The sequence below is a fragment of the Aythya marila genome, assembly GCF_965140915.1.
Source record: "Aythya marila genome assembly, chromosome: 1".
Taxonomy (NCBI): domain Eukaryota; kingdom Metazoa; phylum Chordata; class Aves; order Anseriformes; family Anatidae; genus Aythya; species Aythya marila.
This window is the reverse complement of record NC_139042.1, coordinates 110700209-110714176: the sequence shown is the minus strand read 5'-3', so window position 1 is coordinate 110714176 and position 13968 is coordinate 110700209. Positions and strand designations below refer to the sequence as shown.

Genomic DNA, 13968 nt, shown 5'->3' with positions numbered 1-13968 from the left:
TCCTACCTCTGCTAAAAAGCATAGACCAGCCTGGAAGTTTGCACACCATGATCTCTATGGCTACACTGAGCTTCCTGCACAGGTGATGGAAATTAACTCTTCTGACCCCTTTAAGTAGCCATTAGACAAATTCAAGGATGAGGAAACCGTTCAGAACATTCCCAGAAGATTAGGACAAAGTCTATTTGTGCTCCATTCTTCCTCTCCACCCTCCCGCCCTCCCCCCCAGTGTGGGAGCTCGCTGAAAATAATCCAGGAGCAGAAGACAAACGCGTCCAAACTATATATATAAAAATAATAATAATAATAATCATCATAATAATAATAGAGATACACCAGTAATACAGGCCTGCCTAAATTGTACCAGTTAAGAAAGGAACCCCCAACACGATTGATACGATTATAAACACCTTGTATGACATAATGGCCTGTACAACAGACCAATAAAATGATAATTAAAAAAGAAAGATATTTAGACCAAAAAGAAACAAGAAATCCCCTTCCTATGTTTGAATTGATAACCCACCTTAACTTGTCATTGTGACTGCTGGAAATGATAAGTAGTCCTTTCACTTTTTTTGTGTTTTTTTTTTCATTTTTTTGTGTTTTTTTGTTTTTTGTTTTTTTTTACATTTTTGGTTAGAAAGTTCTCCGATCCATGAAGCGATCCTGAAAAGACAGTGTTTATTATAAAATTAGGCAAATGTCTGTCCCAGCTTTAAATCCTTCCTGTTTTGCTTTTGTTTTTATCTTTTTCCTTCTCTCCCTTGTCCCCAGCAACACGGCGAGAGGATGCCCATCACATTTTTCAGTTTATAAACCCCGCTGGCAGCCAATCCCACCGCACAGTGAAGCAGGCTGCTGGCAGCACAGCTCAGCCTGGCTCACTGTGCCTTGGAGGCAGTAGTGGTGGTGGACGTGGCCCCACTCGCAGAGGCCACCGTGAGGAGAGAGTTCTGGATGGACTCGGCTGAGGTGGAGGTGGCGTGAAGGCTGGCGACTGGTCCAGAGGCCCCTGCGGAGGCTGCAGCTGCAGAGACCAAGCTAACCGGGTTGCTGGTGAGCAGAGAAAGGTTCTGAGGGTTCAGGAACAGGGGGGCAGTTACGATGTTAGGAGTACCTCCAGCATTGGCAAACACCAAGTTTCCAGTTGCATCCAGTGATGTTATTGGAAGAGAGCCACCAGATGCAAGAGCTAAAAAAGAAGAATATTAAGCAGGAAGGAGATAACATTAGTAGTAAGCAATAATGCAAAACCTGACTAAAAGCAACAGGTCTCTGCATTTGCTTTCTCTAGTGGGAGTGCTCTCTACCACTAAGGACAGTCATCACAGGTACCTGATTTATTTTTATTTTTTTTGAAACAACAACTTTTTATGAAGAGCAGATGAGACCTTGCAGATACTAAGATGCTTCTGTCATCTGCTCTTAATTCCATCACGTTTTTCTTCAGTTCTGTAAGCAGAACACTGGTCTATGTTTTCTGCCAAAGAAAAACTGTACGCTCAGGTAACCTGTATTGGAAAGGGTTGAGATGTGTGTTCACATAAAATGACAGGTATCAAAAGATGAACGCAAGGTCATGTAACCTTGAGTGTAACTTTTTAAATGCTGACATATAACCATGGTTACAACTCACTCTCACAAGGCTACAGGGTTCACTGCCTTACATTATGGTCTAGATTTAAGTGTGACACTTTATGAAATCTTTTTTTTTCTCATACACTGCAAATAAGATTTGTTAAGCTAGTTTAGAAAATATATGAATACACAAGGTTAGCTAGCTGCTTAGGCACTTGCACCATCTAGTTTTTACAGATGGCAACTTATGAACTGAAAACAACTCTTGTTAAAGTCAGTGGAAACTTTAGGCTGCATGGCACTTCCAAAACAAATCTTTATTCTTCTGAATATGCATTTATGGATTTAAAGTTCCTCTGTAAGGACTTTAGGGAGGTAGGATCTTCTTTCCTCATTTGTTTGTTTAAAAGACATATGGGACTTGAATTTAGGATCAAATCTTGCTCAGAACTGCCCCCTTACAGACCTCAAAACAGCGTGATTCCACTCAAGTTTACATTAGAAGAACTGTAAAACACGAATCTCTAACCTGCTGGAAACACGTGTGTTTTTATGCCTATGCGGGGAGGATAACTAAATAAATTCCAGATCACATGCGGCATCTTAAAGTCTTCCTGTGGATCTCCACAAGATCATACATGGTTCTAACCCGCTTTCTGAAGTTGCACCTGCTCTTGAATCTGTGATACATAAAATGTATTTGGGCATTTGAATTTTGAAAACCTTTACTCTTATAACACTTATGCCCAGTGCTCTTTTTTGGTAGAGAATAATAAAGCATAAATTCAAGTTGTACGATGGAGACGCATTAGAAAGAATACTACTGACCTTGAATAGTTGCCAGTGTACTGTTGCTCATCAGGGCTGGGCTGAGAGCACCACCTAATGTCCCTGGATTGAGACTGAGTAAGGCACCTCTGCAGGAAGCAAGATCACGGAAGAAGAAACAAAGACAAAGTGTTAAAGTGGCCACTGTTCAGAAGTACACCATCATGTTAAAAAAAAGGGGGGAGGAGGGGGATCAAACATTAAGGCCTAATTCTAGTCTTTATTTTCATTCTTCCTTGATGATGTCTTGAGTAGATGTGGCCTTTCAGCTCTGTGGTTAGCAATATGCCTGAAGTACAGGCACTGAAACTACATGAGTTGTATTGATTGTAGCTGTAAAACGTTCTTGTAAGGTATTTGGGGGATACTGCAACTTGTTAGAGAGCTATCATCACCTTCCAGATTCAGATAAAAACGACGTCAGTCAAGATGAAATGAAGAAACAGAGAGTCATCTTTCACAGCAACTCTTCTTAAAACTAAAACTTCACCAATATATCTTAAATATCTTTTACAGCTTCTTGGTCATGATGAAGAAATGAATACAGAGGTGAGAAGTGGATCTAGGCTAGCTCTCCACTATAGATGATTCTATGATTCATCGCTAAGTTGCAGTCAAACTCTGCAGTGGGATGGATGACTTAGCAAATCAGAACATTGCTGCAACACAGCTTTTTCATCTGTAAAACGAAAGCAGTATTTGTGTACATTGACGGGAATGGCAAAGTCTACTATCTGTAAGTAAACCTTCAGAATTTCAGGTAAAAGACACTAGAATCGCTGAGCGAGCTACCAGAAAACAATGATACATAAAAGCCCATGCAAATTATTCCAAGAATTCTCCTTCCCTCTCCTGTCACTTAACTTGCTAGCGTGTAAAACATTCATCCTTACCCAGCTGCAAACTGCGAGGATGCCATCAAGCCTGGGTTTAGTCCTGCTGCAGCAGCCATGGCAGCGAGACTTGCATTTGCAGGCAACTGTGCAGCTCCTTGTAATGCGGCTGCTGCCGCTGTTTGCAACCCTGATGCCGTTACCATCACCTGGCTGGTCCCAAGAGGGGAGGACAAGGGAGCGGAGGTTGTCTGTGTTGTGCTGGTCTCACTGGCACTGGATGCCTCTGAAGTGGAGGCTGAGGCAGACGGGGAAGGACTCATGGAGGGTGATGTCACTGCTGAAGAAGCTGGAGGTGCTGTTGAAATCACTGTTGCTGTGTTGTTGGAGTTGGTTTCTGTTGTGCCTAGAAGATTGAATCTGGTTAGATTGGTACAAAAAACAGATATAACTGAGCTGAAACCACTACCCAATTGAACCTGTATGTCCAGCTGAAAGGGAGAAAAGTACACATTTCTATAGGGCCAAGAAGCCCCCCAAGTGCAAATGAGAAGGACTGCTGAGTTTGGCTCAGACTACGATGAAATGTCACTTCAAGAGGAGGCTGAGGAGCTAGCAAAGGAAGGTAGCATCTTTCACTTCACTATCACCCTTGATTTTATCCCCAGAAAAGTCAACCAAATGGTCATAAAGACTGAAGTTTCATCGTGGAGAAACAAGGAGCAATGACAAGTGTCCTGGGATACCTGAGTGACCAGTACTGAGATAAAGAAAGACTTTCTGAAGAATATTAAGGGGAAAATGGCAGACGTTAATGTGGGGACAAGGGAAATCAGCACAAGTGTTTTTTTAAAATTGAGAGAAGAGGAACACTTGGAACCAACATACAAAAACCAAATGTAGGATATCTCAAAGATTCTTTATCTGTTATAAAAACATTTTTCTTTCCTGTTTTCCAATTGCAGCAAAGCAGCTTATGAATGTCTGAGACATCTTCACATTATGCACAGCAATAAAGCAAAATCAAAAACCTATTTTATATGAAACTTGGGCAATAGAACCCAGAGAGTTGTAAATTTATCCTGAATAATAAACTATAAGACAGGATATTAGAAATCCAACAAAATCTTTACCTTCATAAAATCTCAATTACTTGTTTGACATAGTAACTTACTTGACAACTAAGAACAAGTGACTTGTGAAGAAACGCTCATGGCATGCACCTTACCTGTGACTGACAGACTAGTTACAGCAGGACTGGTCAGAGGGAGCACAGGATTGACAGTCAGGGTAGTAGCTGCACTGCTAGTCACAAGGCTTGGCGTGGTTGCCACCTGGAGGTCAAAAAAGAATACAACTGCTAAACTGTTAAGGAAAAAGACAAAAGCAGTTAGCTACTAGACTTGCATTTCTTTCTTCTCATCCTCAGCTAAGGAAATTACCAGGGAAAATACCATGCATACACTAACTTTTTTGTAAATCCATTGCTTTAGCATTCAGTGGGTCAGCCATAGTATCTTCTCTAATTACCACCAATATCTTTATTCGTAATCATTCAGCATTTGAATGCAGGTACATCCATTATACCCATACTGCTTCAAGACTGACTGTAAGTTGGCCCTCCACCTATCCCTCCCCACAATGACAGAATCTTGCTTTAATAAAGTCACTTTTCCAGAAAGATTTACAAAACATATTATTTATTCATAGTGTTTTCTCGCTTAAATGTCTTTTCAGCTCCAAATCTCTTTCTCTGATAGAATGATTTAAACATCACAGCATTACCAAAGGTATTTAGAGTAATGTGTTTACATGGAAAAACAGTATAACGTTTCCCTTTTACTGAACCAAACTATGAGCTCTATCTTGGTAAGTTTCCTTGTGTGTTAGGAATGTTCTATAAATTAAAAAAAAAAAAACAAACAAATGTCATTAGCTTATTTTACTCAAGAATAGCTTAAAATAAGCAAGCTACAAATAAACAAGATAATGCAGAGAGAAACATCCTAAGATTCAAGGCTGGAGGAAATAGCTTATAAGCAAAAATTAAATATAAGGAGAAAAAAGGACTTTTTATGGACAAAAATGGTGTCCAACAGTAATATTTGAAGGCTGTTATACATCAATGAGAGAAACAAATACTTAAAAATTTCCCAAGAGAACATAGCAAAAATACAGGCTAAAACCTTCCTCCTTTCCCATCTCGTACCTAAGTTTATTATCAGAGAAATCTCCCTCATGCTGAATATTCTCTTATAGGAAGTCAAATGTTTTATGCATTTTAAACAAGGCTGGGGCAAGTGGGACAGGTCTAAGAGCTTTCTGTTCATCTCAAATAGTCCATGAAATAAAGAAGCACTAGATATACAGTATACTTCACACTAACATAGCCTACACATCACATCTGTCATCTGTCCACCAAACAGTGAAGGCCAAGGTCAAAATCAATATTTCAGGGCAGTAAATGACCTAAAATTAATACAGCTAACCCTTGTGGTTACGATGACTGACTTAAGCCAATACAAAAGGAGGTTGCCATCTAAAGGAGCATTCACCTCCAATCCTGTCCCAGAGCTCTAGTACTTGTGCAGTCAGGGTGCAAGTTAAATTGGTTATCCAGACATACTGCTGAAAATTAATCATTGTTCTTCACATGGTTAACTTGCAGTCAGGCTGGTAAACTGAGCTCAATCATCCTACAGACACATAGTCTCCAGACCTGACACAAGGAATCAACAGAGCATATAGCCAGTGAAAGCTGGGGGTGGCAGGGCTAGAATGTCCATTTGAGGGGTAGCACAATCTTAAAGGAAGCTCACAATGAGTGAAAATGCTTAGGGAAACATCACTGAAATAATTGAGACTGTGGTTAACATTTCAACTTCTCATATACAATAGCAGTTTATAATAAAAGAGGAATTTACGTAGGGAAGCTTTCTTAAGTTGCAGTCCAAGTATGCTTGCATGGTTATTAAAATACACTATCACAAATCTCACTTTGGTAGCAAGGCATGTAACCTTGCTTTCCAATTGTGGGTGAAAGAAAAGTACTAAGTACAGTCAACACATCCCTTCCCCTCAAACGAAAAGTTGCATGCACACATCCTGAGACAAGGATGAGGGGAAAGAATGACGCATCACCAAAATTAATGATTTAATGAAGTACTGGAAGATATTAGCTACTACAAAGATGAAGGTGGAATAAACACTACAAAAGGACAGCTACAGGCTACATCAATTCCACCACAGTCCTATTAGCATAGCTACTATGAAATCTAACAGCTACTGTTTCAATTTATGAAAACAGACCTCCATGGGCATTGGTAGCAAAGGAGCTGAAGGAACCTTGATGCAAGTGTTTTGTTACTCTTATTTTCATGAAGTTTGTGTTTACCTGAGGCAAATACAAGTTTGGGAAATTAATTACATGAGCATTAGCTATTTTTTTTCCTTTGTTCCATGCCCTTTTTTTTAGATGTAAACCATCCGTGACCAAAAGTGACAACAACAATAACACTGGACTTGCGTGACTAAAGTCTCCAAAATACATGTATATGTTTTACTGATGCTCATCTACTTATCATTGCAGACAAAGTAAGATGGGGGGGGTAGAACTGTTGAGCAATTTTTATTACTATTATTTTATTTTAAAAGGTTTGGTCAAGAGAGAAAATCCAGAAATAAACCAGAGTTACTACCTGGCAAATTTACAAAGCAATAACCCAACTGCAAATTTGCTGGCCAAAATACTTAGTCATGAGCTGGCTAAATAAAATACTTGAACTGAAGACTGCTTTGTAAGCATTCCCTCTCTTTTGTAGTATGCAAGAAGGATATTTAAAATGCCAGTAAAATACAGACTTGTGAGAACAAGTTTGCTGTATAAAGAAGGTGTAGTACGTGCAACTTCCACAGTGAGCACAGTAAGACTATCTCTTCCAGTGATCTTTGCCAACAGATTCTTGACTCTTACCAGTGAGGTTGGGCAAGGGAAAATTGCTTTGATGGGCGAGCTGCTGGTTCCACCACTGCTGGGTGGGTTGATCCTTTTCTCCTTCTGGCGCCGGTTACAGAACCAAACGCGGATCACCTCCTTCTCCATGTTTAGCTGGTCAGCTATCATGGTGATCTCCTCCGAGGTAGGCTTTTGGTTCTGAGAAAAGGAAACGGGTACTTGAAAAGCTGTGAAATTACCTTCTGACATTTTACATTATAGCTTTTATAGGTTCCTTAGGGCAGCCTGCTCTAAGCAACCTGCTTTGGCAGGGGGGTTGGACCCAATGATCTTTTGAGGTCCCTTCCAACCCTTTCAATTCTGTGATTCTGATTTTCCTTCACTAGGCAGAAATGTGGGTGGGCCATTTATACCCAGAATCTGTGGTACACTCTCTAGAGAGAGACCGTAATAGATACTTCTGCCCTACATTTTCCAAGTTGCAGGAAAATTTCTGCCAATGGTAAGCTGTGTTCCTCATGGATGGATGATGAAGACTAAACCAATATGCTTCTTTTTGAGAGAAGGGATCTGACTTGTGAATAATCCTTCAAGGAATTCTAGATATTGATAAGGAAATCTTTCTTTTATCATCTCCTAAAAAGTAACAGAAAAGATTAACTACAGCACTAGCCAAACGAACCTCAAGTTGTCTCAACTTATAATAAAAGATAGATTGAGGCTATCTGCACATACAGCTGCACAAAGTGCCTAACAAAAGTAATATAATGCCAGCTAAGAACTTCATCTTATGTATGTCTAGACTGTCACATCATTCATCCAACCTCAGAAAAGGTAATCCTTTTTTCTTATTTTTGAGGTGCATAGTAACAAACCTTGAGCTATTGCTCAGTATCACTCGGTCAACAAACTGCAAGAACCATGAGATTTTGGTGGGGTGGTGGTATGGTTTTGTTTGTTTTAATTAAAATAAAGTAGGCACTGATTGTGTGGTCCTTGGAACAGCCTTTGTATTCAACTTCTTTAGTACAAGCAGTTTCCTAAATGGTATAGTAATAGCAGAAGCAATGTTAAACGAAATTTCTTCATTGCTGTATAGGCTGAGTTGAACAAAAGTGATCACTGACCTCCAGGAAACTCTTCTCTAAGGCCACACGTATGTTGGTCTCTATGCTGGTGCGTTTCTTCCTCCTACGGTTCAAGCCTTCGCCCCCCAGCCCTGGAGAATTCAGGGCACTTGGGCTGGAGAGTGTTGAATCAGATGAGAGGTTTTCTGAAAAAAATAAAGTTAACACAAATGAGGAGATTTTATTTGAATACACTGCAATTTCATGCAAGTGTTCTTCAACTGTGCAAGGCATGCTATAATCCACTCTGTATCTACTCCAGATATATAGAGATTTCTGAAGATCACATTTATTAATTACTGTACTTCAAAATTACAACATATACTCAAAACTTATAAGCTACAAGTAAGACCAGAGGGTGCTGTCTTTGTTCCTGTATTCTACCACAGTACCCCTTTTATTATATCTATACAAAGTTTCTTTCTCCCTTATCTCATTCCAACCCACACTCACTCACTGCAATCACAGTTTAAAGAAAAATGCAGTAGCTGATATCTAGAAACCATAGCTATACACCACAGACTGAAAAAAATCTGAGAAGCCTGAAATTTCTCTTACCTACTCTGCAATACAGTAGAAGAAGAAGAAAGCTCACAGCCAGCTTTACAGTGTTCAACCTCTTTTCTCTGGAGATCCTAGCGGATATTCTGTGCTATGCAGCTCGGCTAGATAGCCTACCCAGCCAACAGCTCCCCCTCTCCTTAGCTTCAGAAGGTCTCTCTCTGTCAACCCCTAATCCTGTCTTTCTGGCTCCACAGAAGACTGAAGAGAGGACACACTTTAATCCACTCTGTACACCAAAGTGCAAAATAACCGATAGCCAGGTTCCAACAGGAAATTTTATCAAAATGACTAATTATGGCTGCACAACATTGCAGACCCCTCTCTGAACAGTGGTTTGTGCCTGATAAGCAGATGCCAGAGATCACAATGCCTTAGACCAATCTGCTGGGCTCAAATGGGCAAGTACATTCACCACATTATTTTCTAGATTACTTTTTTTTAGTAATAGCACCCATAAATCTGCTGGAACTCTTCTCCCTTGTGAAAATCCCACAGAACAAGCTGAGTTCTATAACAGTAAATTCTCCAACGCTCAGATGTAACATAATGGAAAGCATCATTGGTATACTTTTGCTGCCTGCTTTTACGTAAAAGTAGTTGAATGGCCTTTATGGTCACCTGAATCTTTCTTCCAAAGATTTTCAAGAAACTGAATGAGAGCCAAAGACAACGGTTCCTAACTTCCAGGCTGTGAAGGACCCCAACATTGTTTACAGTCCTTAACTTCACTTTACAGATCTAAGTATTTCTTCAGGTTAGAAGAAAAAGGAAATTATGACACTGGTTGCAGCATCAGACTTGCTCAGTATTGCTGCAAGGTTTGGGGACGACTGTCCTGTGGACTAGAGCATTTGCTGCAAAGATCTTTCTATGTTTTCTATCATAGATCCCAGATTACCTAAGGATAGCCCCTGTCAGCACAACAGAAATGACAATTCCTTCTTTCAATGTAGGACAAATTTTAAACATTACATCCAATTAATTTCAAAATTTCAGGGAATACTGTAGGCTTTGGCATTAAGCCCTCTTCATTTTGATAAAAATAGGAGGGCACACACTGTCTCTGCCATATGTTTAGCAGATCCATCAGCAGTTTTGTACTATGTACAGTTGTATCCTTCGAAGAAAGAAACGGCTGACAGCACTCTTAAACATTTTCTATCCTAACACCTAGCACCATCATCCAAGCTCCTTTTGCTGGCACAAAAGAAAAAAAAATACATGCTGTCATCATGAATAACTTTTCTCCCAGGAAAAAAAAAATAATTCTGGAAGGAAAAAAACCCTAAGCTGTAAAGAACTCTTCCTTTGGGGAGAAAGAGAGCATTTATAAGGACCCTTGGAGAGAGATGAAAAGAATGCACACAGGGGACGTGGGAGGAGATGAATGCAATAAGCTCTGCTTACTGAAACAACAAACCATGCAACTCTCTCTATTACACATCTGAAAAAGAAAGCTAGAAGAGGATTAGAAGTTATATGCATTAACATACACGAAGGAGGAAAACCATGACACACATTATACCTCACCCCATGCAATTATTCAGCTGACTGCAGAACACAATTCTAGAAGTTCACAGTGGAACTCTTTCAGATGTACGTGGGCACATAAATAGGGAAATATGGACACTTATTCCTATACCCTTGTTTGTCCCATGGACAGTTACAAAGATTGGTGGCTTCATAAAACCATAAGGGCACCAACGAAGCAGTTTTTCAGTTTTTCAAAATCCTACTGATTTTGGTAGGCTGGTGAAGAAATACACAGACTCATTCACCTGCATCATTGAGCCACTTTTCCAGAAGTGGCTTTAACTTGCACATGTTCTTAAAGCTGAGGTTCAAGGCTTCAAAGCGAGAGATGGTAGTTTGGCTGAAGTCATTTCCATAGAGTTTGCCCATAGCGAGCCCAACATCACCCTGGACAAAGAAAGAGAAAAAAGGGATTCACTAACACAGGTACTTCCAAAGCAAGGAATCCTGCCACATCCTTGTGTTCCTAGTGACTCCACTGCTGGGTGGGATTTGGTTTCACAGAAACTTGCTTGGCACTAACAAGATTCATGCTAAAGCAAATAATGATAAAGAAATGTTATCTTTTCAAACTACAGGCAATTTAACCATGTAACTCTTTGCAGAAATTCCCTCATGCTCTGTCTTTTTAGCATTATCACTAAGCAGAACATTCCACTGAATATTAACTTGTAATTTTTCTCTTAGTTCTTTAAAAAAAATGAAAAGCCAAATGCTTTGGGAGCAGATTTAAGTATCTACATATTTCACACTGAAGAAGAAAAGTTCAAATAAGAAATGCAGTGAATTCATGTCCTTGTATTAGTAGTAAAACACTCTTGAAGAGATGAATGAGGTTTGTCTACAAACTTACATCACATTTAAATAAATGCAAAAATACTCTTATCTGAACTTTTAGTACCTTCTGTGATGTTCAAATCAAACTTTTCCCCACAGATATGCATTTCAAAGCAGACAAGAAGTTGAACCATATCAAATACTGATTAACTGTAGTCTCTGCTACCATTACCCATCTGCTAAAAGCTATCCACAATAGCTTTTATGCTATACAGACAGATGATCACATCTTTACATCTGTTATTTCTTTTCAAAACTCAGTTTTAGCTGGCTTTCAGACATTCTGCTCATACCTAATACACTTCTATATAGTTTACACTTGCAGAGTCTCATTTAAAAAAAAAATCCATTCTTGATCATAGCCACTAAAAAAACCCATAATGTTCTCCGGTTTTGTTTTAAAGCATGAAGGTCCTGCCCTTTCTGAAAACTTAGTAATTTTTTTGCTATATGCTCTAAATTAGATAAATTTAGATCTTTAAATACAAGAAGCAATGAAAAGTCTAGAAGAAAAGGCTGAAGAGCTTGAGCGTAGTTAGTGGAGCTTAATTGCAATTGAGTTAGTTGGATGCTGCATAAAGCTTGCTTTCTTTCCTTTAGGTCAGATCCACAAGCACCGCTTGAGACACGTATACTAACAGCATGCAGAGTGGCTACATCCAAGCAAGGAAGAGAACCTTTGCTAAGCCTAGCAAATTGTGCAGACTGCATGAAGAAAAATTCCTTCCTAGAAGGGGACCAGAACAATTGGTTTGTAAGCCCTTCAAACAGAAAAGGAAATGTGTGGAAACACATTTGTATCTCTACCCATATCCCAGGATTTTGTACATTTCGAACCTCATAAATCATTCCAAGAGAAGTAAGTAACACGGATGCTCTAGTGAGTTTATGAAGAAGAAAACCTGGCTATGTAAACCATTTTAGAGATAAGTTGATTTATATCTCGGCAGGAAAGACTTATGAAATTTGCTCCAGTCCCCTGACCAAATTTAATTCTGGTATTTATGTTGTTCTTACTAACATTTGCCATCTGATTTAAAATGAATAGTTAACCATTTCTTTGTCAAGAGTTTTTGATGCCGAAAGGTGGCAGCATTTCAGCTGTAGGCAAAGCAATTTATATATTAGGATGATAATTTTATGTTTTGGGATGGGCCACTGAAAGGATGGGTGGAACAGAGGATGAAGGTACGATGTCTGATCTACTTAATAGATTGAATGACACTCTGGTAATGAAATAAAACTGATTGTAAGGTACATCATTCTTGTATATGTTGCTCTGCTAGGAAGCTTGGATGGACTAGCAAAGGCAATATCTTGTAGAGAGCAACAATAACATTGTCTAAAACGTATGTTCACATAGCTTCAATCTGTCCTGACCAATCAGTCACACATCTGCAATAACACTAAGATGCAATGTGTTCATTGTATCTCTGTATGTCAAACGTAAGAGACATTTTTAAGGAAAAACAGCTAAACAAAAAGATTTAAATACATCTACTCTGGAGAATTTTGGGGGCAGGAGGAAAAGACACTGCTCAAATTCAAAACCTTTTATATTGCTCTATGCAGATAGAATAAACTTAGTGATTAGTTTGCAACGCAAACTTAAATCTTTGAAAAGCAGGGGTGGGGTGAGTTTGAAAAAGCTTACAGTACTACTGTAAAAAAAAAAAAAAAAAAAAAGTATTATCCTCTGAAAGGCAATCTATTTGTCCAGATATAAGAAACCAAATAAACAGGGATTTCTAATTATTCAACTATGCAATTAAATAGAAGTTATTAGAGCTGCCTAATTATATAGGTACACACTCAATGCAGGGTAAGAATGACTGAATGCCATTTGATCACTTTCTCTAGGTTTACATTTTTTATACTCAAAAAAATACTGAACTGCAAGCCTGAGCAGTTATGTTCATTTTTCCTGACCATGAAAATTCACAACAGGGTCAATAAGGAAGGGTTAACCCATAGCTTAAAAACTTGAGTTGAGGCTTAATAATTACCTCACAGTAGGGCAGATTAAACGTAATTAACTAAAGATCTGCATGAACCTCCTCAATCAGGCTATAAGGAAGCTTTTATATTTTACTCTGCTCTGCTTTATTCTGTTTTTCATGTTCATCCATCACTGCTGTATTTTGTACCTCCCTCTAGTGGAAAGAAGGAAGGGAAGAAGGCACACATGCCACCAAAACACACCTAATTTCACTAGCAACATTCTGTTCTTCAGTTGTAATTAAGATGCTGCCAGGAACTTTCATTATGAACCCTGAGTTTTCAAGCATTCAGAACTTTATCAGAAAAATAAATCTCACTTCAGCACAAACTTTCGACTAGAGTAGGTTTACTTATTCCAGGGGTGGACAAATCACATATACTGGGTTGACTGCTGAGCTCAGGATTTTAAATACCTACTTTGATTTTTGTTTGGTATTTCTTCTGGCAAAATAAGCCTGTGCTTCACATAGGCTCCTACCAAAAGGAATTGTTTACCTGGACAGATTATTTTGTAGGAAAACATTTAATTTTTATATTAATAAGAAAGGACTCTTGTATGCAAGCAGCATTTCCCTTCAGCAGAATAACAGAACACAGAACTGCACACTGTACTTTTAATTGTACTCCATTTTCAATATGTTCAAATTAGTTTTCTTCATCTCTATTGGTATTTCTGAGCTTTTAAATAAAACAAAAAAAAATCACTACT

At 38.9% G+C, this 13968-nt stretch overlaps 1 protein-coding gene across 4 annotated transcripts in view; it reads right to left on the bottom strand.

Annotated features, from left to right (window-relative positions):
* Positions 1–234: 234 nt before the first annotated feature.
* POU2F1 (POU class 2 homeobox 1) overlaps positions 235–13968 on the bottom strand; it is a gene marked incomplete at its 5' end in the record, with an annotated part of 105450 nt that continues 91716 nt past the window's right edge. For 3 of the 4 annotated variants that reach the window (XM_082772293.1, XM_082772295.1, XM_082772294.1), the window contains 7 exons: positions 235–1195; positions 2410–2498; positions 3303–3648; positions 4471–4576; positions 7216–7395; positions 8325–8470; positions 10667–10808. In XM_082772293.1, coding sequence (XP_082628419.1) covers positions 885–1195; positions 2410–2498; positions 3303–3648; positions 4471–4576; positions 7216–7395; positions 8325–8470; positions 10667–10808 — 1320 coding nt within the window. In that variant the 3' untranslated portion in view covers positions 235–884. Of the gene's footprint in view, positions 1196–2409; positions 2499–2526; positions 3089–3302; positions 3649–4470; positions 4577–7215; positions 7396–8324; positions 8471–10666; positions 10809–13968 lie in introns of those variants that run through there. The other variant, XM_082772296.1, reaches the window with a different exon arrangement.